The sequence below is a fragment of the Dipodomys ordii genome, unplaced genomic scaffold (assembly GCF_000151885.1).
Source record: "Dipodomys ordii isolate 6190 unplaced genomic scaffold, Dord_2.0 Scaffold61, whole genome shotgun sequence".
NCBI lineage: Eukaryota > Metazoa > Chordata > Mammalia > Rodentia > Heteromyidae > Dipodomys > Dipodomys ordii.
The window spans coordinates 1725453-1751181 of NW_012267277.1; the positions used below are offsets into that span (position 1 = coordinate 1725453).

The 25729-nt window shown below is 49.3% G+C and overlaps 1 protein-coding gene across 2 annotated transcripts in view; it reads right to left on the bottom strand.

Annotated features, from left to right (window-relative positions):
* The window catches only part of Slc1a7 (solute carrier family 1 (glutamate transporter), member 7), a 40577-nt gene extending 15091 nt beyond the window's left edge, over positions 1-25486 (bottom strand). The window contains exons 1-3 of one of the 2 annotated variants that reach the window (XM_013022247.1): positions 25095-25486; positions 19657-19736; positions 4308-4523 (exon numbers count right to left, since the gene is read on the bottom strand). In XM_013022247.1, the coding sequence (XP_012877701.1) occupies positions 4308-4523; positions 19657-19736; positions 25095-25229 (431 nt within the window). In that variant the 5' untranslated portion in view covers positions 25230-25486. The remainder of the gene's footprint in view (positions 1-4307; positions 4524-19656; positions 19737-25094) is intronic. The other variant, XM_013022246.1, reaches the window with a different exon arrangement.
* Positions 25487-25729: the final 243 nt, after the last annotated feature.

Below are 25729 nucleotides of genomic sequence, written 5' to 3' on the forward strand. Positions count from 1 at the left end.
AGGGAGGGAGGGAGGGAGGGAGGGAGGGAGGACAGAAGGAAGAGAGGGAGGGAAGGAGGGAAGGAGGGAGGGAGGGAGAGAGGAAGGAGGCAGTGAGGGAGGGAAAAGGAAGGAAGGTAAGAAAGAAGGAAGGAAAGGGGGAAGGAAATAAAGAAAGAAGAAAGATATATGGAAAGAAAGAAAGAGAAAAGAAAAGAAAGAAAGAAAGGAAGAAAGAGATGATGTGTCTCAAAATTCTTCTTGCCTTGGCCTCCAGGACAATTATTCTCCTGCTTTTCCCCAGACCCGCTTATTCCTTGTGAGTACCATGCAGCCTGCATTTTGCCTATGGACCAATGTCAATCCAAACCTTTGTGCCCAGTGCATGGTACATTTTTTTTCCTGAGCAACTCCAGCTCCTTCTGGGGCTTCAGACCCTGCTGCCCTCATACAAGAGAAGAAAACTGAATAAAGAGAAAGAAATTATGGATAAACCCTGGGTATGGTTATGTGAGGTAGTAATAAAGTAGAGCACAGGGGAGGTAATCACAGAGACTGGGGCCCCTCTGAAGGTGATCCCGAGCAGAGACATAAATGGTGAGGAGCAGAGCTATGAGCTGTCCACAGGAAAGGCCACCCAGAAGGGCAGCGATGGCGCTGAGGTGGGGCCACAGGGGACATGGAAAGAGCAGCGAAGGCCAGTGTGGCTAGAGCAGAGATCAGTAGGAAAGCTGAGTAGGAGTGACGGGCCTGTAAACCATGAAAATTGCAAGGGGATGGGCTGTAAGCCGGTTAAGCAGCCTTCCAGCTGACATGCTGAGGGCCGAGAAAAAGCAGAGCAGCCCACCAGACATTCCAGCAGGAGGGGGCCTAAAGGCCATGAACTGGGATAGGATTTTGAAAGTATTGCTGACCTACCATGGAGGAATTGGATGCAAGTATGAGAAATAGAGAGACGTCCCATCAAGACCTGCAGGGCCAAGAAAAAGGCAAATTTCCAGGGCAAATCAAGAGTCTAGCTTGGACGTGTTAACTTTGAGATGCCTTTAAACAACTATGTGTGAGATTATAGAGTTCTGCTAAGAACTTTCCAAGGTGCACACCACATTTGGGAGGACAAAGGCATTCAAGGCCATGGTGTGGGATGCCCCTTCCCAGAGAAATAAGTACATCTAGGGAGGACAGATCTGCCTGGATCCTACCTGGCTCTGGCCTCCTGGATGGGAATCATCCAAGAGGAGAAAAATTGCAAGCAGGTTGCAATCTTTGGTTTATCCTACACTTCATAGATGAGAAGCTGGAGAGTTTCCTGGGGAAAGCCAGGGTAGTGGTAAGTAAGTTCTGTTGGTGGCCCTCATTAACATGCCTCCCTTTTCTTCTTCTTCCTCTTCCTCCTCCCCTCCTCTTCTCCTCCTCCTCCTCCTCTTCTCCTCCTCCTCCTCCTCCTCTTCCTCTTCCTCTTCCTTCTCCTCTTCGTCTCCTCCTCCTTCTCTTCTTCCTCCTCCTCTTCCTCCTTTCTTCCTCTTCTTCTCCTCCTCCTCCTCTTCCTCTTCCTCTTCCTCCTCCTCCTCCTCTTCCTCCTCCTCCTTTTTTATGCCCACACTGGGGTTTGAACTCAGAGACTGGTCACTCTACCTTAGCTTTTTCACTCAAGGCTGAAACTACTACTTGAGCCACAGCTCTACTTCCAGCTTTTTGGTGGTGATCTGAAGATAAGAGTCCGGTGGACTTTTCCTGCCCAGGCTGGTTTCAGAGTGCAATCCTTAGATCTCAGCCTCCTGAGTAGCTAGGATGACAGGGCTGAGTCACCAACACCTGGCCTACCATTCTGAGTGGCTTCCCATACTGAGTCTAGGGTTGGCTGTATGACTTGTGGCCCACATACTGGTGGGCTTGCCCAAAGCAGAGGCATGTAGAAGCACTGTCCCCTGTCATTGCCCTCTCTCCTGCTTCCACTTTCATCATAGAAGCTGCCCAGGTAAGCTCCTCCCTGTTACCACCATGATCAGAGCTGAGCCGAACTGCTGGAGCATCCCAGCCAAGCCACCCTAGTCCAGCTGTTCCCTAGCAGGGCCACTAGCCTTCTGCAGACCAAGAGTGAGTTCAGTCTGCAGCATCAGACCCTTCCAGTGGATTGCAGATTCCTGGTTGTCATTTGGAGTCCATGTCTTGGACGACTTGTTACAAACAATAACTGATTGACCCACAGGGTGAGGATTTCTTTAAGGGAAAGAAAGACCCTATGTAATGGGTATCTTTCCTCATGGGAGAGGAGAGAAATGTGTCTCCCTAATTTTAAGCAGGAGAACTACCCAGAGACCTTGGCTTCTATTTGTTAGGATTTGGGAAATGTAGGGGCTGGTGCCTGACCTGTGTCCAAAGAGCCTGGGACAGGCTGCTTCACCAGCGAGGGTCTTGAAGCTTCTCATAGACAGATATGGCCCTTGCTGAAAGGACTCTGCCCAGGAAAGTCACTCAGAGGGGACAGGGGATGCCAGCAGAGAGGCTGACCAGAGGTAGGGCCTGATGAATGCATTGCTCTGGCAAGTGAGGAACTATAGTGCTACAGGGAATTTCAAAGACCCCAGGAGAGAAGCCCTGAAACAAAAATCCACCAGGGGGCCTAAGCACTCCCTCCCACCTCCAGGACAGAACCTTCCAGACCTGCTTCCTCCTCTCCCTTCTCCCTTCTTACTACTAGGAGCTGGCAGCAGAGGCACAGGTGAACTCAGGAAGGGGAACAAACCCCATAATCCTCTTCCCACCACAATTCCTAAACTGGAATCAGATCCACACAGCTAGGCAAGGACTCCTTTTAAATCTGAATTTAAATCTGGGGTTTTAGTGTGAGACAGGCCTGGGCCTCATAGTATCTGAAACTGACTAGAAAGTAAGGATTGCAAGAGGAGCACAGAGCAAGGTTACCTGGGCACTGGCTGAGCCCACCTGACCATTCCCAGTGGGGTGGGGTGCAGATGCAGTTAGGCCCTCCATGCTCTGGCCCCCCAGTGCCCCTACCCGGGTCATTTCCAAACCCCCATCTCCCACTCAGACTCTCCCACCAGATTCAGATCCACAGACCAGCCATCAGCAGGCCTCTCCCCTGCCAGTTCCGAAACTGCTCCTCTTGCACCATCCTGTGGGCTGGGGACTACATGCTCTCTGCTCAGGCAGTAGAAACTTCCATGTCATTGCAGCAACCGTCATCACTTATGTCCTCTACCCTCACCTCTGTCTGTACCCTCCTTGTCCCCAAACCTCCACCCTAGCTAGTCCCTGACTCCGCCTTTCCCTCCCAACCCTGATCTATGGCTTGCAGTGGGCCTTCTGAATTCAGTTGTGATGCTGTTCTGTTTAGAACCCATTTCCTGGGCTAAGGATGTAACTCAGTGGTAGAGCATTCTCTTGGAATTTGTAGGACTTATACTCAGTGGCTACTACTCCAGGAAGCCCCTGCCTACTCCCCTTTCCCTTCCTTTACACCTCTCTTTGTTCCTACCCCATCCCAGCCCCAGTTCTTTCTGTTGTCTCTTTTCTTCCTGGGTTTTTCTCTGCTGCTAGATGATGATCACTTCTCCAGGGCAGGGCAGACGGCTGAGGCTTCTGGTCCTAGTCTGGCTCAGAGCCAGATCGGTGAGGAAAAGGAGGGCTGGCTGTAAGGAGCCTTGGTAAAGGTGTTCCTACTGGTTAGCACTGAGTCTTAGTGCTCCCCTGGGGAAGAGGCCTCAGCTCCTCGAGTCCTCCCTGCTAGGTAAGCTGGGAAAGGTACACCTTTTTGAACCTCACCCTTCATCTGTGTAAAGGGAAGTAATGAAGAAAGGCAGGGGACCCTCACTGCTTGCCTTGCTCCTTGCAGGCTGACTGTCCACAGACATTTATGGCTTAGTTAGCAATATGCTTAGACTCTGCTTCGCCCCTGTCACAGTCAGAGAGACATCTCGTCTTCTCACTGACAGCCTCATGGGGCAGATGGTTTAAGGAGAACCTGGCATGAAGTCCTGGCTGCAGGTCAGAAATGTTCATCACTACCTTAAGATGCTCTGTACCTGGAAGTGGCGCTATGGCTCAAGTGGTAGAGTGCTAGCCTTGAGCTAAAGAACTCAGGGACAGCGCTCAGGCCCAGTTCAAGCCCCACGACTGACAAAAAAAAAAAAAAAGATGTTCTGTACCATCTCCGTCCCTACCCCTCGTTACCATAGATGATGGAGAGCAGACGAACACCCCCCAAGCCCCACACTATACCACTCTCTGGAAGTCACTCCTGGTACCCCTGCCAGGCATCCCCATCCCCCTGCCAGCTCCCCCAGGAGACATGGGTGGGGAGTTACCGGATAAGGTCCAGGAGGGCATCGGCCGAGCTCATGACTGGCTTCCCACTCTGCTCAGTTGTCTCTTTCTGGGCTGCACCGCCTGGATGGATGATGGAGACCATGATGATGCCCACGACAACAGCCAGGAAGGTGGTCCACAGGTAGTATGCCACGGTGAGGATGCCCAGGCGGCTGGAGGTCTTAGCATCCAGGGAGGCCAGGCCTGACATCAAGCTGGGAGAGGGAGGTAGGTCAGGGTATGTCTGCAGGGTGTGGTGGTATAAGACACTGCTCGCTCTGCCCTTCCACCATGCCCCGCACCCCCACGCGCTTTTGGAGACCTCTCAGGCATCCATACATGTGGCTCCTTCTAGCCTTGCTTGCTGCTCGGATCTCCTGGGGTCACCAGCCAAGAGCATCATATCTCAGGCTGTTCCCCTCTCATGTTGTTCCTTTCCTCTCTGCAACTTGCCAAACTCCTGCCTACTAGGCAAGACCAGAGGAGTCCTTTTGTATTACCTGGCTCCTTCAGAGTTAGGAGCCTGTTCTAGGGGTAGCCCCAGCCTCTGTCAGGACCCAGTTGTCACTGCTTTCCTGCCTCACTCTGTTATACATGAGAATCAAGGAAAGGACAGGCTTGACTTCTTTCTGGGTCCCCAATGCCCAGCAAGAGTGGACACAGAGCAGGTGGTTATACAGATTTGCCATATAAACCAATGAGTGAGTCAGAGCAGTGGGCTGGGAGTCGGTGACCCTGTCCTAGCTCTGCCAATTGGCCACGTGGCTCCAATGAAGCATGTCACTCTTCCATAGAGGAGCCTTGTGGTCCCCATCTCCAAAATTGGACCACCAAAGTTGCTTCTCCCAGAGAGGAGCCACCCCAGGACCGTCTTAGGGTAGTTCCTGGCCTGGACTTGCCCTTACAGGGGGTATTGTTGAGGGTACTTGTGCCCCTCTTACCCCTGGACTTTGTAACCACTAAGCTGGGCTGTCCATCCCTACTACAGGTTAGCTCCAGAGGGGCTGGGCTGAGGGAGAGGGTAAGAGATTAATTAATGAAATGCTTTTGTTTTGCTGCCAAAAGGATTTTATTTCCCCAAAGCCCTTTCATTCTTTCAGATAAAGGAAGTATTTGTCTGGTTTTAATCATGTAAACAAGAGCAGATAATCCCTGCCCATCCACCTCTTCCCTTCTTATCATCAGTTTGCACACAGCAGCCTGCACCAGGACTGTGCAGAGCAAGCCTGTGCCTCGCACTGCCCACTCACGGCCGCAGAGGCCCACCCTCCATGAAGGCACAGGCAAGGGGCTCTCTTCCCCAGGAAGCTTTTCTGACCACTGGGCTTGCTTCCCGTGGAGTCCCTGTGCTTCCCTCTGCCTCCACGTCTGCCTTTCAGAGACAGTTTCCTGGAAGCATCTCTCTGAATGGGCCAGGGTCTGACAATGCTGAGTGAACAGAGCCAGCCCAGGCCTGACCCAGAGCATGGCTCAGTAGCAGGTGGCCGAATGAATGAATGAATGAATGAATGAATGAAGAGTTCATGGTCCTGATCATCCTCCTGCCAGGATGCCATATGTTAGCAATGGGCTTAGGTGAGTCTCAGACATAAATCCCAAAGGGTTCATAATGGGATTGTAAAGCCAGAGGAAATGGTGCTGCGGTGACCATTCACCAAGAGAAGTCACTCCCAGGCCAAGGCCCATGCACCAGCCCATGCCACTCAATACTCCTTCCACAACAGACACCCCCCTCCCCAACAAGTCCAGGCCACAGGCCACAGGATAACCTGGCCTTGAGAGAAGAATCTACTCATAGTCACCCTGGACACCAGCACCAGCAGCCCAGAACACAGACCCTGACTCCAGGCTCTATTCATGCCTACTCTGTTGTGTCTTGGGTCCACAGAGAGACACCAGCACACATTCTAGACTTCAGGGAGCTTCCGTTCTGGCAGTGGGGAGAAAGGGAGGCAAAGACATGGGGATACAGGAGACAAATCAGCAGGGCAAGGAAGGCCTATCTACTAGAGGGCGAGTGTTAACTCTAGCTAGGAAAGTCAGGAAGGACTTCCTCGAAGAGGTGGCATTGGAGTAGGATGTAGCAGAAGATGAGGCAGAGGCTGTAGGCTGGAAAGACTGGGGATGTGTCCTCTTCAGTGTGGCTAGAGCTGGGGTGTGGTGATGGGACTTGAGCATGGGGGGGGGTGGCCTTGAATGCCAGGTCAGGGGCACAGAAGGGGACGGTGGAGGTCTAGTGGTACTTTGTACAACACATCTAGCAGAAGCCTCTAGATGTGTGAGAAGAAATGAGATTTAAGCCCTAAGCTGGAAGGGCTGAGACAGCCATTGGAAGAGAAAACACCTATGCTTTGAGATACAAAGCCGCAACTTGTCTGTGTACCAGATGGAATCACTAGAAAGAGGTTCCTGTTTTCATGAGAAGTGGAAAAGCAGTTTCCTGGCTCAGTTGTATCCCTTCAAGGGAACCCCAGAGCCTCATGGGATAGAGCCCCCTCTCCAGGCTGGAGGGGTTGTGCAGGAAAAGGGCACATGGATGAGCATCAGGTTTCAGAAAGGGCTCTTGGGGAAGAAAAGCCTGACATAGGGGTGGAGGAGGGAAGGAGTGTAGGCTTTAGACAGGATCAGTGGGCCCTGGCCTCTTGTCCTGGAGGCCCCATCGCTCCAGTAAAATGGAGGGAGTTCCCCCAGCATGCAGCTGTGCTCTGGAGCCTCATCCTACCCAAATGGGAATGGAAGGAAGAGAGGGAGAAAGAGCAAGATGTCAACAGATGGCAGACAGGCTGGTTCCTTAGCTGGTGCTGGAAATGCCAGGGTGATGGCAATGGTCAAGAAGCTAAGAGGGGAGGATGGGAAGGGCATGGGTCTGTGAGAGTCCAGTACTGCTGCTGGGACTTGTAACTAGAAAGGAGGCGAAGGTTCTACCACATATTTATGCATACATGTGGGACATGCCCGCCCCCCCCAGCTCTAGGAAGAAAAGATAACAATTTTCTTCTCATTTACAGTTTATTTTCCCTGTTTCTCTGTGAATGGAAAACAGTATTTTCAGAATGAAAGTGCCTCATGCATTGGGGACACAACCCGGCTACTCTGCCTAGAATCCAAAATTTGCTGGGAGCCTTACTGCTACCCAAACATCTCAACATTCAGCGCATGCAAACCTTCTAAGTCAGTGCTGTCATAGAGGGCCATAATGTGAGCCAAATTTGTTGTTTAAAATTGCGTAGTCATGGAAGTGGCGATGTGGCTCAATGTGGTAGAGTGCTAGCCTTGAGAGAAAGAGCTCAGGGACAGTGCCCAGGCCCTGAGTTCAAATCCGATGACTGACAAAAAAAAAAGTCTAGTTACATTAAAGAGTCAAAAGAGGGCTGGGAAGGTGGCTCAGTGGTAGAGCGCTTGCCTTGCATGCATGAGGCCCTCGGCTTGATTCCTCAGCACCACATAAGCAGAAAAAGCTGGAAGTGGAACGGTGGCTCAAGTGGTAGAGCACTAGCCTTGAGCTGAAGAGCTGAGGGACAGCGCCCAGGCCCAGAGTTCAGGCCCCACGACCAACAACAACAACAAAAGTCAAAAGAAGTCTTGTGTAATGATTTACACCTGTAATCTCAGTATTCAGGAGGCTGACAGGAAGATCTTGAATCAAGGTCACCTGATGGTTATATAATGAGACCCAGATTTAAAAAAAATTAAAAAGAAACAGGTGAAATTCATTTTTAGAACACCTTTAACCTAGTACATCTAAAATATTATCATCTTTTTTTGGGGGGGGTCCGGTCGTGGGGCCTGAACTCTGGGCCTGGGTGCTGTCCCTCAGCTCTTCAGCTCAAGGCTAGCACTCTACCACTTGAGCCACAGCGCCACTTCCGGCTTTTTTCTTTTTGCTTATGTGGTGCTAGGGAATCGAACCCAGGGCCTCAGGCATGCAAGGCAAGCGCTCTACCACTGAGCCACCTTCCCAGCCCTAAAATATTATCATCTTAATGTACAATCTATATAGAATGCCTTTGCACTGCTCAGATTTTATTTGTAATGAAATGAAGAGCTCAGTTCCTCAGTGGCACTAGCTGCATTTCCGGAGCTCTGACTAGTGGCCACCACCTTGAACAGCTCAGGTCTGCAAACCTGAGGACAGAGAAAAGAGGCCAAGGAACTGGAGATAATTGGCCAGGCTGCCCAGCTGCTAAATCCTAGAAGCTGGAATGGGATACCTGATTAGAACACTCTGGGGGTTCCTCTCCCAAAGAGCCTCTCAGTGACTTGATTTAACTCCTGGGAGGAAAGGGGTCTGGGTTGGGATGACCATGATTATAGTGTGATCTAGCTTATGTACTGCTTTTTTAGTTCAACTCTCAGAGTTCATGACTTACCAGTGGCTATAGTCTTTAGAGTTGTGGTGGTGAGCTCCCAATCTTAGGAAGAGTCCAAGTAAAGCCTGGGTAGCTACCTGTTGGGATGCTAGACCAAGGGTTTTAGATAGACTAAGAGGTTCCCTGAGGATGATGCTCTGGCTGTGGAAGTTATAGCAGGGACGACAGACAACCTTCCTTGCCTGTCCCATTCTAGGCTTGGCTAGGTGCTCTTGGCAGCCCTTAAGGTCCTTCAGGGGTTCAGAGAACAGCTCCAAGAGCCTAGAGACTGGAACTCCCTCCCAAGCCATCTGGCTACCATCAGAGCCCAGGGATTGGGGATCAAGAGATTGCAGTGATTAGAAACATTAACCCACAGAGACGGGGGAACTGGCCAGGCTCATTGGACGCAGGCAGCTTCAATCTGGTAATTGTTCTACTTGCAGGGTAGGGAAAGGGAGGCAGTCGCTGCTTGTTCCTGGTGGTAGGAGAAAAGGGCTGCCTACCCACTTTGCCTGGTTCTCAGGCCCCCCTTTCTAGGTGGGCATTGAGACTCATCCTATACTAGACAGTTCTGGACAGTGCCAAAGTGTCAAAGCCCTGGTCCACGGTGGTAGGCGGGACTGCAAAGCCTTCTCCCAACACTGTCCACTCATGCCCCCAGGCTGCCTATGTACCTCACTAGAGAGCCCAGCAGGCTCTCCGGACTCTAGGCTCCCCCGATTGTGGGCACCACCCCCAGCTTTGGCCCTTCAGTGACTCGGCACACTCTTGAACCACCCAAACACCTTCACTTGTCTTGGGTTCAATGTACCTGCTCTTTGGATTCCCTAAAGTGCCTTTGTATGGCTCTTCTTTCTGCCTGCACCACCCCACTCACTACCCCATCTTCCCCGCTCACCCAGCACATTCCCACTGCCTTTACCAGGGTAGGCTTACATAGACCTTTCTCTGGAAGGTCTCCCTTATCTGGCCACCTTCCCTGGGTTACCTGTGCTTCCCTTTCTTGTGACGGGGCATTGTGACAGCATGCTCACTCCAAATCCCCAGGGGTTGACCTGGCCCAGGGTAGCAGGGAAGGAATTCATCAAGACAGAGTGAACTCATCAAGACAGAGGGAGGGCCAGGGGTGGTAGTACTCGGCTACAAAGGAAACATAGACAGGAGATTTATGGTCTCAAGCTAGCCTGGGCAAAAATCAAAACCCTATCAGCAAAAATAATCTACAACGAAAAGCGCTGAGGGCATAACTCAAGTAGTAGAGCACCTACTTATTGAGAACAAGGTTCTGAGTTCAACATCCAATATCTTCAGAAGAAGAGTTTCCCCACTCAAGTCTCTGCTCAGTACCACCTCCCTCTGAAGGCCTCCCTGAGCTCCACCGACCCTAGGAAGAGCCCAAGCACATGTATCACTGGACAGGAGCCCATGGACAAATGGTGGTGTTACTTTGAGGACAAATGAGATGGTGGTGGTTTATGAAGAGGGCCAACTGTGATTTAGAATAATGTCTGCCCCATAATAAGTATTCCAGTTGTTAAGTGTTCCCTGGGTGTCATCACTGTCCTATGACACTGTGTCCCAGCAGACTGGGAGCTGCCCCCAGAGGGTGATTGAATCCAGGTTAATTCTAGGTCCTCTGAATGTGATGCTTGATCAGAGGAACATTCTGGACCAGATTGTAAAAATGCCTGGTGAACTCAGGTGACTATGATCCTTCGTTGTAGGTTCCCTGAGAGCAAGCCACCAGTGCCAGCTTTGGTTCCCTTGCCAGGGGTGAAGGAGAGCCCCTGGTACTGTGTGTCATTAAAGCAGTTGGCACCAGAATTTCTAGACACAGAGATTAGCTGGAGGAGAGAGAGGGGACAGAGTCTTGATTGCTGGCAGAAGATGGGGTCTCTAGCAGGACACTTCAGGGCTCTGCTTTCAAGCCTCTCATTTCTGGCCATTTTTATCAATAGCTTAGCCAAGGCCACTGACAGCATGTGGATCAGATTTGTAGAAGACAGTAAGCTGGAGGAACAGCTAATGTGGTGGGTGAGGGACCCCAGCAGGCTAGGACCACAGGCCAAGTCTGACACGATAAAACCAGCAAACCAGCACAGACACGTGCTGGGCTGTGCTTGGCTTTAGCTGCTGGGAGACTTCAAGCTCGGTTACAGGGAGGGGAGCTGACCTCTGGCAGCAGCCAGTGGGAAGGAGACATTGGGATTTTGTTAGCTGCCAGCAGGTTGCCTGGGACATGGGATCACTCCAGGGCCGGTGGGCCTTGAACCTGTGGGGGCTATAAAGTCTAGGGGTTCCTCAAGTCTGCCACAGACCTGCCCCCAAGATTCCCTAAGGAAAGGAAGGGGAAGGGAAAAGGGGAGGGGGCTGGGTCCCATAGAGAGCAGTTAGGCTAGACAGCAGGTGGTAGAAACTGCTGGGGGAGGGGCACTGTGAAGCTGGGAGCCCCAGATGTGGGGAACTCTGGAAAGGATGGGGAAGCCTGGGTTAGGTACCAGCAGTGACTTCCAGCAGAACTGTCCTTCTCAGAAGAGTGGACAGCTTGCCAAATCACACAGTGATTGGTAGCACAATGCGGGTACAACCTTCTGCCATAGGAGGCTTGAGGGACCAAAAGGAGCTGGAGCTGGTGCTGGAGCCTGGACCACTGCGCCATGTCCCTGAGCTCTGACCTCAGGTGACCTGGTCGTAGACGCTGTCTCATGCTGGCCCCTGGGACACAGTGGCAGGGAGTCCACTGACAGGCAAGAAGCCATCTGGGAGCTGGGTGCCATCTGGTTGCTCATGTTGGAATCTTAGCTACGAGGCTGAGATCCAAGGATCATGGTTCAAAGCCAGCCCACTCAGGAAGGTCTATGAGACTCATTGCCAATTAACTACAGAAAACCAGAAGTAGAGCTGTGGCTCAAAGTGTAGAGTGCTAGCCTTGAGCCCAAAAGCTCAGGGACAGTACCCAGGCCCTGAGTTGAAGGCCCATGACTTATAACAGCAACAACAAAGAAGGCATCTGGGGGGGGGGTCTGTTGACAAGAGAGTCCCCTTAGACCTTCCAGGGATTTTGGTTGGCCTCTTCCCTCTGAGCAGATGACAGGCCCAGCAGCTGACAATAAGCGCCACTTTAGCAGCAGTCACACTTCCCAGATGCTCTGCCACACCCACGCCTCCAAGCCAATTCCTTCTTGGGCCTAAGGGAGGATGCTCAGACACCAGTTTGCTAATAGGGTCCCAGAACCTTTCCAGAAACAGAAACTCCCGGCTACCTCTGCTGACACATCTCAGAAGACAAAGTGTCACTCTCTCCTGACTGAGCCTCACCACCCAGGGCTGGTTAGAAACATCCTACCTTATACCAGGAAGACACTCAAAGAGGCTCACGCCTCTTTGTCTCCATGGAGATCCTTCATGAGGGGAGGCAGTGTTGGAGGGGACATTGCTACCCTAGGGTCTCCTACCATCTTCAGGTCTGGGACACCCAGAGGAGGCCCTATTGGGATTTGTACACCTGTCATACTTCATCAAGAGCCAAAGCCGGAAGACCTCAGACAGCCTCCACCACCAACCATTCTGAACTATTTGCCAGCATGAAGGATGAGGTCAGGTGCCAGCTGCATGTGAGCTGACCTCTGCCCCTCTCTTTCCTGAGGGGTATAAAATGTCAGGAGTGAGGGGCAGAGTCTCACAAGGGGCAGTGCCTTCTTAGCATAGCTGCTTGGCTGCTCTCGACCAGATTGTGTGGCTAAGAAGCTGTTCCTGAGGAAAGGAGGGTCCCTCCATGTGGGGGGACACAGGGCTCTACTGCCCCCTTCTTCAGTGGGGATCCTGGTGTCTTCCCCCACCCCCCCCCCAGGCTCAGGCTGCCTGAATAACAGTCTCCTGCGCACTAATTCTCCAAAATCTTTTCTAAACTCATCTATAATTCAGGCACCAGTAGCTTATGCCTGTAATCCTAGCCATTCTGGAGGCTGAGATCTGAGGTTCTCAACCAACCCAAGCAGGAAAGTCTGTGAGACTCTTATTTCCAATTATCCACAAAAAGCTAGAAGTAGAGCTATGGCTCAAGAGGTAGAGCCCCAGCCTTGAATGAAAGAGCTAAAGGGTATCACCCAGGCCCTGAGTTCAACCCCAGGAACAGCATAAGACAAACAATACAAAACCACATACATCCCCACTCCCTGGTATGTCTTCCTATTTTCCCTAAGGGTGAACACTTACTCTGAATGTTCTCAGGAGCTCTGCTCTGGGGAATAGTAAGTCTTGCAACTGGCTAACACAAAGCCCTGGATCATTGATGGTGGCTGAGAGAGGGGTCAGGAGCCAGGACTAACCCACCTGGGAGTGGGGCCCGGCTTCCCAGAGGTGGCTGCTGAGTATGAATAGGATATCTCTAACTGGAAGGGGGCAAGAACATGGTGTCTAGGATGGGTGGAGGTCTCCAGAATCACCAGGCTGAAGGTCTGACCCGCCTGCAGCCCACAGCTGGGCCCTGTTCCCTTTCTCATGAGTAAGGCTCTCAGCTGACCAGGCACAAGGGCCAAGGACAGCTCCCAGGGCGCCCAGCAGAAGGCCACACAACTCTGCTAAGAAGGGCTGCCATGACTTGTGGGCAGAGACCAGAAGCACGGGGCTATTCTGGATTTGGCCCTCTGGCTGCCCACACCTCCTGCCTCCCTCCCACCCACTGCCCATTCTGGGGAGCTGAGAAGCTGCCCTGCACACTGGCTCCTAAACAGACTCTGTCTGCTTGGCCCAGGACCATCTCCAAGGAGTCAGAACGTGGGTGTTTGGGAGTTTTCTGCCAAACTACAGTTCCTCAGCCAGAGGGAGAAAGGAATGGTGAGATTATTTTGGCCAAACATGATTTCCTGATTCTAAGAAAAATCAGCTTAAAATTCTTACAAGAAATAGGAAGGAAAGCAATGTATACAGAAGAACATAAATACCTGCTTTATACACATGTACAGCTGTACACCACAGCTTCACACACACACACACACACACACACACACACACACACACACACTCTTAGGTTTCCTGCAGTGAGGTGGAGCTAACAAAACACTTGGTCACACTGGGCCTCAGTGAATCACAAACACATGGATTCAGTTTTCACTGAATGACGCCTGGTTTAAGAAACTGAAGAATGAGGGGAGAAGAGGGTTTGGCTTAAATCAAGGAGAGCACTGCAGGCTCTGGCCGGATCCAGATGCTGGATTAACCTCATTCCTTGTGTTGATCTTGTCTAAGGATGTGTGGAAACAAGGCTCATTGATACCCCAAGGTTAGGTGTAAACTGTAGCCCCAGAGGAGCCTTAATCACACACACACACACACACACACACACACACACACACACCCTCTGCTGGCCTTGCCTGGTGAATTTGCTGATGGTTCTGTATCTTTTATGGCAGTGTCTAAACGTGTTAGAAATAATGGAACTTGAGGTAACTTCAGGGTTCCGGGGGTGCAATCATACCCCCAGTGGTGTCTCTAGTGGTACTGATGGTGGAGGGGCTTTACAAACTCAGCTCCAGTCCTAAATAGAAGAGTAAAACAGGATTCCCAAGGTGAGATTGCTGATGATATTACGCTAAATGAAAACCAAAAACATAGCCTGAGACAATTTTTTGTGTGTGTGAAAGGAACATTGAGGTATTTTCTAAGAACTTAAATGAACAGAAAATGATCGAGGCAGGGATTAAAAGCAAAAGGAATCAGTAAGAAGCAGCCTTACTGGGAGAGATTAGGACAGGAAGGTTTCTAGGCCCCAAAGGCTGCTCTTCTTTAGGTTTTCTTCGCTTGGGTGGTATTAGGATTTGAACTCAAGGTCTTGCACTTGCCTATGCCAATGTCACATGACATAGCCCAAGCTTCTGGGTTCCTAGGTGGAAATGGGAAGTCATTCTGCAGCCACTTTCATTTGGAGAAGAATCTATCACATGGCAGATTCAAGGTGAGAAGTTGCCCGCTCTCCAGAAGAAGGGGATCTTAAAGATGGAAGGTGTGATGGAAGGGTATGCCAAGTGCATTCAGGGCTGGGATACTCTGTTCCCTGTCACTTAAAATTAGTGTTGGAGTACACTAGAGTGTACTCTGGGGTTTATTTGCACAAAAGGCTCCCAGGCTGAACCTCCAGGGACCCAACCTCAGGGATTGCTCAAGGTCACTTTGAGGAGCAAAGACAGAGCATTGGGGTGAGACCTAAGGGTGCTCAGTGAGCATCGCTGTGGCCTGAGCAGGGACTAGCACCTGGAAGGGGCAGTGTGCCAATTTCTACCAAGCCCTGTGATCCACAGATGCCATGAGGAAGGAACCAGAGCCACAGAATCAATGGCTCCTTGGTAGCACTGGTAGAAGCCTCTGCATGAAATAGGCTGACCTGGTCCCCAGCCAGGTGTGTTTATCCCCAAGAAGGAATACACTGGTATTTGTTATTTGGCTTTTACTTCTTAAGGAAATACTTAAGCTGTGACTCAAATCTGTTTGCTTAATGACACGGGGTTATTCATAAACATTGACAGGCCATCACCAATAGCTACCAACAAATGAGATGCTAGGAAGATTTCACAGACAGGAGCCGGAGCTAGGAGAAGAAAGGACATTGGGAGCAGTGGGTCAGCCTGAGTGACATGTGGAGACGGGAAAGCATGTGGTGTGCTTAAGGCCAGACTGATTCCAGGCTTGGTGTAGGGAGGGAACAGCAGGTCGTCCTGGAGATGAGGATGGAGCAGACAGTCATGAGTGCCAAGCTTTGGAGACCAGACTTGGAACTAGAAGCAAAGGAGCCTGAATGTGTGTCCTCTCCTGCCCTGTGGCCATGGGGCAGAAAGCCCCAGGCTCATGGGGGTGCAGCCTAGAGCCTTTAGGAGGAATAAAGGAACAGCAGCTCTATGAAGTTCTTCAGCTACCCACATGGAGGATGGCTGGACCTCAAGAGAATGAGGTTTTTTAAAACTTTGATTTCAGCTGCATGCCTATAATCCTAGCTACTCAACAGGCTGCGACCTGAGGATCATCCTTTGAAGCCAGCCCAGGCTGTAAAGTCTTTGAGACTCTTGTCTCCAATTAATCAGCAAAAAAACTGGAAGTGGAGCTGTGGCTCATGTGGCAGAGCACCAGCCTTGAATGGCAAAGCTAAGGGACAATACTCAGGCCCTGAGTTCAAGCCCCAGTACCAGCGTGTACGCACGCGCGCACGCACACACACACACACACACACACACACACAACAAACATTCTGATCTCAGAACACTTATGGGTCTTTAAGAAGCACTCTGCACTGGAGATGTAGTTCAGTGGTAAAGCACTGACCTAACCTTGCATGTATGAAGGCTGGAGTTCAGTCACCTGCAGGGCAAAAACAACAGCACAGCCCTGCTGGGGCCCTCAGCAGATTGGTACATTAAGCTCAGGGTGAGGCTTGACATGTAGATTTGCCAAACAGCTTTGGTGGTGGTGCCCAGCCCAAAGGGAGTGCTGCCTTTTTAAAAAAGAATTTTTTAATTGAGATTAGGTGATTATATAAATTTCACGTAGTTCACAGTATTGTGGAATAGTGATAGTTAGTCACAAACATATGTTAACCTTCACAAGGCAAATTGTCATTATCATGGTCTATAAAGTTTGTGAATTCTATGAGCTTTGACAATACCACTATTTTTTCCACATCAAGTGATATGTACGTTTTTTTCCTTTTGCTTGGTGTAAGCTAAGAAGAGTGCTTCTTGTTGGCAGGGATGCCCAGAAAAAATGGTAGATCACTTGATGGGTTACAGATCCCTTTGAGAATCAAGAAAGGAGGATTCAGAGTTCAGAAAAGCATCATTTTCCCCCCACGAAAGTTTGTTTCTCTCTTGGTATGACAAATGTTAACACACTTTCATTTCTCAGTGACATGGTTGCTCTGTACCAGCCCAAACTGTATAATAAACAACTGAGATGTATGAACACACTGGCTTCTCTCAAGTTAATACCACATTCCAGCGCCAGCTGCGGGAAAGCAGTCTGGGCTGGTGGAGACAGCCAAGACTCATAGAGAGCCCAGAGCTCAGGGAGGGGGTGCCTCACCCCAGATCTCATGACAATGGGGGGGGGCCGGCCTAGGATCCAGACCTCAGACTTCTACATGAGGATTTTCTTTCTTAAATTAAGTGGCTTGCACAAGACCACACAGTTAGCCAGTGGCAGAGCTGGCATGGGGACTCAGGTGTGTGGCTTTCAGGGTGGACACAGAGAGAGAGCTTTGGCTCTGTGGTGTCACTGGTCTGAGTTGGCAGTGAGGACATAGCAATGGAGCATAGCACTGCCCTGCAGGACCCCCTGCACCCTCCACCCCTGTATTTCAGCTGCTGGGAGTTGTCTGTTTCTCTACCTGTCTCACCACAGCCCAGCAGCAACTCGAAGGCAGTGTCTGCTGCAGGAATCAGCCCCAGAAAACACCGTGGAGGAGTGTGATCACAATAATTAATTCATTACACTGGTACTCTGAGTACCAACTATATGAATGCTGGCATTCCCAGTAGAGCAGAAGATAGAGACAGGCAGCAAGGGAATACATACAGAATTACAAGGTATGGCAGTGCTGGGGCCGGGGGTGGGGATGGGGGTGGGGGGTGGAGAGGGCAAGTAGGCAGGGACAGGCAGGAGTGCCAAGGTGGTATGAAAGGAACAGATGGGAGGAGCCTTTCTCTTTTTTCTTTTCCTTTCTTTTTCCTTTTTTCCCCTTCTTATGATATTATTTCCTTGGCAGTATAGGAATTTGAACTCAGGCTTTTATACTTGTGATACAGGTGTTCTACTACTCAAACCAGATTTCTAGTCTCTTTTTGTTTTTGTTATATTTTGAATGGGGTCTCATATTTTTGCCTTGGGAGACATCCTCTTACTTATGCTTCCTGAGTAGCTGAGACAGACACTAGTCCCAACCATGCCCAACTTTATTAGTTGAGATGGGAATCTCTTGAACTTTTGTCTGGGATGGTCTCAAACCATGATCCTCTGAAGTAGCTGGGATTATAAGTATGAGCCACCAAGCCCAGATGGAGAAGGTCTTTCTAAGGAGATGGTATGTACATTGAGATCTAAAGAGGAGAAGCAAAGATATGTAAAATGGTGGGAAAACATGTTCCAGACAAGAGGCACAGCACACATGCAAGCCCTGGGGTGAGGCAGGATTTCATCTGCCTGGGAGACTAAAAGCTAGTGCAACTGGACTAAATGTGACCCGAGATGAAGTGGGAGTTGCCGAGGCAGACGACGCACAACCTCCTAGACCAGGCTTGTGAGTTGAAGGCTTGTTTTAAATGCCAGAGAAGAGGGCTGGGAAGGTGGCTCAGTGGTAGAGCGCTTGCCTTGAATGCATGAGGCCCTGGGTTCAATTCCTCAGCACCACATAAGCAGAAAAAAAAAAGCTGGAAGTGGCGCTGTGGCTCAAGTGGTAGAGTGCTAGCCTTGAGCTGAAGAGCTGAGGGACAGCGCCCAGGCCCAGAGTTCAGGCCCCACGACCGGACCCAAAATAAATAAATAAATACCAGAGAAGATTCTGAAGGTAAATAAACACCACAGCCCAATCTGAGCATCACAAGACCATTCAGGCCATAGAAAATGGACAGCAGGGAATAAAAGCCAAAGTGGGGAGATGGGTAGAGTCACTGCGGATTCCAGAAGAAGAATGAGCCCCAGGACTGTGGAGGCATGATGGAGGCATGATGGAGGAGTTCTACTTCAGAGGCAGAGCCAGTTCTGGTTGGTGACAGCAGGCCTAGGGTGAGAAAGGGGACCCACCATAGAGGCTGGACAGACAGAACTGCCATTTCCTGACAGCAGAAACAGGAATGATGTGTTGGGTAAAACGTTAAGTTGGTGACATCAAACTTGAAAAGCCTGTGAAATATGTGAGTGAGCACGGAGTTGGTTAATTGAGTGTGGGTCTCACATGACAAGCTGGGGCTCTCTACCCCTGGAAATGCTGGGCTTACAGATTGCAGTGATTTAGACTAGAAATGCCCCCCAAAGTCCATGCACTGAAGTCTTGGTCACCATTGTGGCAGTGTTAAGAGGCAGGGCCTTGAGAAGCCATTGGATCAGGGCTCTGCCCAAATCAATGGGTTAACCCCATTGATGAATTTGTGACTTAATAAAATATTAGACAGTGGTGGAAACTTCAGGAGATGAGGCCTAGTTGGAAGAGCAGGTCATGGGAGGGGAGAGTGTGCCATGAAAGGTATATCTTGTCCCTGGCCCCTTCCTGTCTCTCCTTTTGCTTCCATGATGTAAACACTTGTTTTCCCAAATGCTCCCTGCCATGCTGGTCTGCTTCATTCCTACCCCCCCCTCCACCCCAACCCAGATAAATGGAGCCAAGTGACAATGAACTGAAACCTCTTTCCTTTTAGAGTTGATTTTCTGAAGTATTTTGTCACAGTGCCTGTGAGCTGCCCAACACACAAGTGGTCAATTTCAGGTTAAGTGAGGACAGGCTTGAAGACCTGTGACCTGCAGAGAAGCTGAGTCAATGGAAAAGAGATGGACAGGGGGGCCAAGCAGGCAGAAGCCAGGTGAGGTATGGCCATAGTGGGAGTAATCTAGGAGGGCAAAGAGTGCTCCGTGATGTCATGTGCTGTGGAGAGGTCACAGAGAACAAGAATAGAAAGTGTCCTTGGGACTTAGTGGAATGAAGGTTGCCAGTGACCTTGAGAGAGTCACCAATTTGCTAACTGACTCCTGCATGAAGTGCAGGCATTGGCCAGTGTGGGTTGAGGAGTCATGGAAGGCTTCTTGGAGAAAGGTGAAATTTCAGCAGAGCCGAGAAAGTTGAATCCTAAGGGACTAATTCTGCCAGCAGCAATCTCCCCAAAGACAGCCCTGTGCCTAGCCTGGTGCCCAGCCTGGGACCATTGCCTCCACTCCCAAGGAGAGGGCAGAGGAGCCATCCCACGGAGCTCAGGAGGCTGTCCCCAGCGGTCAGAGCCCAGCCCCCTCCCCACCGGCCTCTTACCTTGAGACCACAAGTGGCAGGATCAGCATCTTCAACATCCTCATCAAGAGCTCACCAGGAAACTGGAAGTAACTAATCTCCTGAAAACACAGCAAGAGTTGGGGTTACAGCAGGGTAGTTCTTTCCCCTCTTCAAAGCAGGATCCCATCTGCGCAAGTGTGGTGGAGGCCAGGGACTGGTTCTCAACCTAACAGCAGGGGTCCAGTCTGTTCCTAGCAACAGCCTCTTGCAGTTACCACCTGTGTGACATTAAGCATGTTACTCAAGCTCTCTGAGTTTCTCTCACCAGTGACCTCACAGTCACTGGGAGACTCTGAGGAAGTGCATGAGCTCTGAGCACCAGCACCTGCAAGCAAGTAATGTTGAGTACCAGCACCTGCAAGCAAGTAATGTTGAGTGATCCCAGCACCCAGCAGCTCTCCCCCATCTGCACCATTCACCTGCCTGCCAGCCTGTGAACTCTGGTCCAGCAGACAGTGAGTGCTGAGAGGGCGGGACTGTGATGCTCCTGAACCTACACTGAGCCAGGCATCACCAGGAGGAAGACCAGATGGATTAGGCACGTTGGCTCTTGTCCTGGAGAAGTTCTAGAAGCACACCAAGGCTTTTCCAAGAGCCAGTTTTGCTCTTTGCACTGGTACATCTCCCATAAATATCAGTACAGAGGCTCTGACTAGATGCAAGGGTAGGACTCTGTGTAAAGGTCCTGTCCCTCATAGGCTGCTGCTCCAGCCACACTCTGGATATTTCCAGGGTCCCCAGTCCTTGCCCAGCTGTCTCCCATACAGATCAATAGGAGCAGAATGCTACAGTAAGAGCGACAACAGAGCTCCAAGCCTAGTTAAGTTTGATTTTCAAAAGATAATAATGAAAGTTCATTCTCTTCTTGGTTTGATTTCTCTGCTTTGTTATTTATCTGAAATTCTATTTTAACCATGGGTGCTGTTTGTGGAGTTTAACTACAGTTTTTCTCTTTCTGGCAACCCCAGCTTGGGCCCCCTTTCTCCAGAGGAGGAGGCGGTGGTGGGTGAGGCAGACAAATGGATTTGTAAACACAGTCCAAGTTACATTTTTGAACTTCAGTTATTTTTTAAACCACTGCCAAACATGATTTGTTAATGATTTGATTCTTTGAAAACCCCAAGACAGAGTTTTGGTGCTAGTAAGGAGGTTTAAAGATCTCATCGACGCATTTTGTAGATAAGGAAGCTGAGCTGGTGGAAGGGAACACTCCCTTCTAAGTGACAGTGCAGGACCAAAAACCTAGCTTCTAGGCTCCATTCCATGGTAAGTCAATGTACCAGAAAGCCTGCTTCCTACAGAAATATCCTCATCATATCTCTATAACTTAAAAAATTAAATCTACAAATATATTCTTTAAATATAGCTACACTGAGATCTGAAGGATGATGGTTTGAAGATATGCCAGGCAGAAAAGTCTAAAATACTCTATCTCCAAAATAACTAGCAAAAATGCAGAGCTGCAAGTACAACTCAAGTGATGAGTATTCACTCAAGCATGTGATGTAAGGTCAATTCCCAGCACCACCACTTTTCTGTAATGTCATGTTGATGTGCAGTAGTAACATAGTATGAGATGTTTGGCCTGCACTCCTTCTTTCCCCTCCTCTTCCTTCCTTTCTCCTTTTCCCTCCCTCCCTTCTCTCCCTTCTTCCCTCCTTCCTGCTTTCTTCCTTCTTTCCTTCCTTTTTTCTTTTCTTGTGCTATGTTTACCTTTTACTTCTTTTGAGAAATTTTCTTATATTCTTTACAAGCTATTTTTCCTTTTTTTCTGTTGAATCTCTTTAAAATCATGTCAAATGATTGTATTTGGACATTCTACTTATAATTCCTTTTTCTATTTTTATCTTTTTGTTTTTACTTTCTGAGAGATTTCTACAACTCTATCTTAGTTTAGATAGACAGACAGACAGACAGACAGACAGACAGATAGATAGATAGATAGATATTTTTTTGTTCTTCTATTTTAGATTTCCAAAAGCTCTTCCTTATTTTCTGATTGTTCCTTCTTTTTAGCATCCCATTCTGGTTTGTTTGTTTGGTAGGTCATGGGGCTTGAACTTGGGCCTGGGTGCTGTCCCTCAGCTCTTCTGCTCAAGGCTACCACTCTACCACAGTGCCACTTCCAGTTTTCTGGTTGTTAACTGGAGATAAGAGTCGTATGGACTTTCCTGCCCAGGCTGGCATTGAACCAAGATCCTCAGATCTCAGCCTCCTGAGTAGCTAAGATTACAGGCCTGAGCCACCAGTACCCAGCCCCATTCTGATTTTTTATTTGTTTTTGTGGTATGGGGATTGAACTGAGAATGTTATGTGCACTAAACATATGCTGTACCACTGAGCTACACCGCAAGCCCCACATCCAGATCTGTTTTATGATAACTATATCTTCTCTCATATCGCCAACTCTCTTACGATGGTTAGTCTCTTGTCTTCCACATCTACGACTTGCCTCACGTGTCTAGTGATTTTTATCTTTCTGCCCAAAGACAAACATGAAATGATTTCTGTGTGTGAATGAGGCTTGTCAACTGATGGTCCCTCAGAACAGGTGATAAATATGCTGTTCCTGTCCAGTCAAGTTCAGAAGTCTTCCCTCGGAGGCTTCAGTGAGCAGTCTGCTGGGGAATGAGGCCATGCTTACGTCAGCTGCCCTCAGTCTCAAAGCCTTGCTGAGAATGACTCACCCAAAACGTGGGGGTCTGCTGAGAAGTTTGAAGCATGTGGTTCACCACCAGATATAGGTGGGCCTTAGGTCCCAGTCAAGCCTCTCTGGTCCCTTAAGCAGGCAGGAGATTGAGACTGGAGGGTGAAGAATTCTCTGATCTGGAAGAGCCCTGGGGCTCTAATACTCTTGGTTCAAAATTCCAAACAAAGCCCCTGCTTTCAAGTTCATGCTTCATTTCTGCCTAGTACAATGCCTTGCTCTTCCAAATCAGAGCCCTTCTGGAGTTCTGTAAGACAAACCTCTTAGCATCTACTTTTATAGACATAAAATACTAGCTTTTGCTAGATGTGGTAGGACAGGTGTGTAATCTCAGCTACTCAAGAGATAGAGGTACGAGGGTATCAGTATGAAGCTGATCTAGTTTAAGAAAAATCCTCAAGATCCTATCTGAAAAACAAACTAAAAAGCAAAAGGACTGAGGGTGTGGCTCAAGTGACACACATAAATCTACTCAATGGAATCATTCAACTCCAGCCACTCCCAATGTTGTCTGATCTGTTGTAATCTCTCAACTTTCTCCTTTTATATTCTCTTTATTTGGGTGGTTTATATCCTTTAAAAATTCCATTGTTACAATTTTAGTGGACTTTCAAGAAGGAAAGGAAAACCGGTGTCATTGCCAGAGGTTTAGCTGGGAGTCTTGAAATGGTCTATATATTTTTTTTTTATAGGAGATGCTCTTTTCCAAAGATCAAATCACATAATTTTGTGAGTTCCCCTCACAAATAGACTATTCAACCATTTTCCAAATTGTTGATTTTTTTTTTTTGCCTGTTGTATAAGCTTACCCAATTAGAGGGACTTGGTATCTGAGTCACAGACAAAGAGATCAGAGAAATCCTGGATTCCAAAGAAAGACATTAAGAAAGCCAACTCCTGCCAGATAATTGTTTTAAGACTCTGCATCCTTCCTTCAGTTTATCTGGCAGGTTAATCCACACCAGAACACATTCACATGTCCAAACAGATGGGGATGGCAGCTTTGCCACAGGAGGCCCCCGCTGAGTTTGGCTTTTTATAATAGGCATTCCAATTTATTTCTACAAAATAATCTTCCTACAGGAAATAGATATTTGCTGCTTAGGGAAATCAAAGAAAGCAGGCTGCAGACTGCTTGTGCCACAGCCAGTTTCATTCAGCAAATGTTAAAGATTCTCTGTGCCTAACATTGCACAATACTCATATTTTGCTTCAAGAACATCCCAGAGTTGTTTGGCAATTCCATCTGGTGAGAGAAATAGACTCCTAACCAGGTCTGAAGCAAGGCAGATAGCAGCTGGGACTGCTTGTGTCATGGTAGAGGAAGGAATCTGGCAGGAGCATGGAGCCGGACTGTTAATTCAGAAGCACACGGGTCTTGAAGCCTTTTAACAATCAGGTGGTTTGTGGTGGACATACAATTGTGACAGGGAAGCAGGAAACAGAGGGAAGTGACATTCAGGAAGCAGTTAAGAGGTCACTCAGAGTCCTTTCCCATGTGCTGACCTGTCACTCTGCTTGCTGGCTATAAATCTCCAGCTATCACAGGAGAAAGACACCTTGACACCTGTCAGAGGCCAAAAAAAAAAATCCTGACTAGGGGAGGGAATGGATGATTGGGGAAAAACAAAAGAAGAAGTAACAATGCTCCATAGGAAATGTACTCATTACCTTACTTATGTAACTACGTATTCTTACAATTAAAAACACATATTAAAAATCCTGACTGAAGTCTTCCTTACTGTTTGGACAAATGTCAGAGTGATTTCTTATAATACTTCATGAGTTACACCACTCTGTCATAGGAGATGGAGTTGATGGTTGGGGAAAGAGAATGTTTCTGGACAATGTATCCTCACAGTGGTGGTTGACTAGGCTGGGATCCTGGGCCTACCTCACCTTTCGGTGAGCAGTGATCTCTTCAAGGCTCCTCTGTTGAGACAATTTCCGCATCCTCCCCCCTCTTTCAGAATGGTGCTGGAGTTTGAACTCAAGGTCTTGTGCTTACTTGAGTCATCTGGCAACCTACCACTTGAACCATATCTCCAACATGACTCTTGCTGGATATTTTACAGATGGAGTCTCAGGGCTAACTTTGAACCATGATTTCTCAGATCTCAGCCTCCTGAGTAACTAAGATTACAGGCATAAGCCACTGGCACTGAGCCTATCTGCTCATTTCATCCCAAGGCCGTGCCTTCTGCAGTTGTTTTCTGCCTCAGCCTTTGCTGCCCCCCTTTACCCCTATCATCTGCTCAGCATTGGGGGAATGCTCCAACATATCCATCTGACCGTTGTCACTCCTTCATTTAAAAGCCTCTCATTGTGGCCCCACATCTGTGTCTACTGATGAGACCTTTGCGCCCAACCATTCCCATGCCCCAAGCTGTACATTCCAAAGCCACCAACAACTTGGTTTCCTCATCTCAAATCCTCTACACTCCTGTGCCTTGAACTTGCTCTTTGCTGCCTAGGAAGCCCTTTTTAGACCTCTGGTGAGCTGCCTGGAGGAGGTGTTCTTTGAAGATTCCACTCTCTACCACAGCTCTGCCCTGCAACGGGAAAGACCTCTCTCCCATCACCTGGCTGTGCCAGGTTTGTTACCAGTTCCACAGCTGTTTATTTTACCACCCAGGCTGCCACATGACTCACCCAACCATCTTGGAACCAGAGAGCCCAGATCTCCATGGCCCCAACCATCCCTCCTGACCTGCGGTGAGAGGTGCCGGGTCCTCAGAAAGAAGCCAAGAAGGCAGCCCACGATGACGGAGAGCACAGACAGGATGAGCAGCCCATTCTGCCTGCATACGGCCTTTCCTCGTGCCAGGATGGGACCTAGCACCATGATGAGCCAGGCCTACTGGCTTGGGGCACAGCACCATTCCATGCACGGTCAACTGGTTGGGACACAGGGTCTGGGCAGGGGGTGCTGGCTCCTCAGCACACAGGTGGGCTGAGTGGCTAGGCACCAGTCACCAGCCCCACAGCCATGGCCTATGCAGCTGCCCGGAGGGAAGCTGAAATCCTATTACCAGCCGCATCATTAGGAGCTGGGAGCAGATTAGGGCCTGGGAAATTAGAGCAAGCCACGTGGTCTGGGAGTTAGGATCTCAAAGCCAAAAGCCCCCTCTTGAACAAGGCAGGGGAGCAGACACTGCAGAGAAGAAGATGAGGCACATCTGCTTGATTCATTTGAGTTTTATCCTCGCTTCATTCAAGAAAGTGAAAGCAAGGGGTAGGATGCCAGTAATCACAAACCTGAATTCATGCTTACTGTGCACTAGGTTTAGAGAGCAAATTGCTTCTATTAGTGTATGTCATCCTGGCAACAATCTGAAGGGGTTA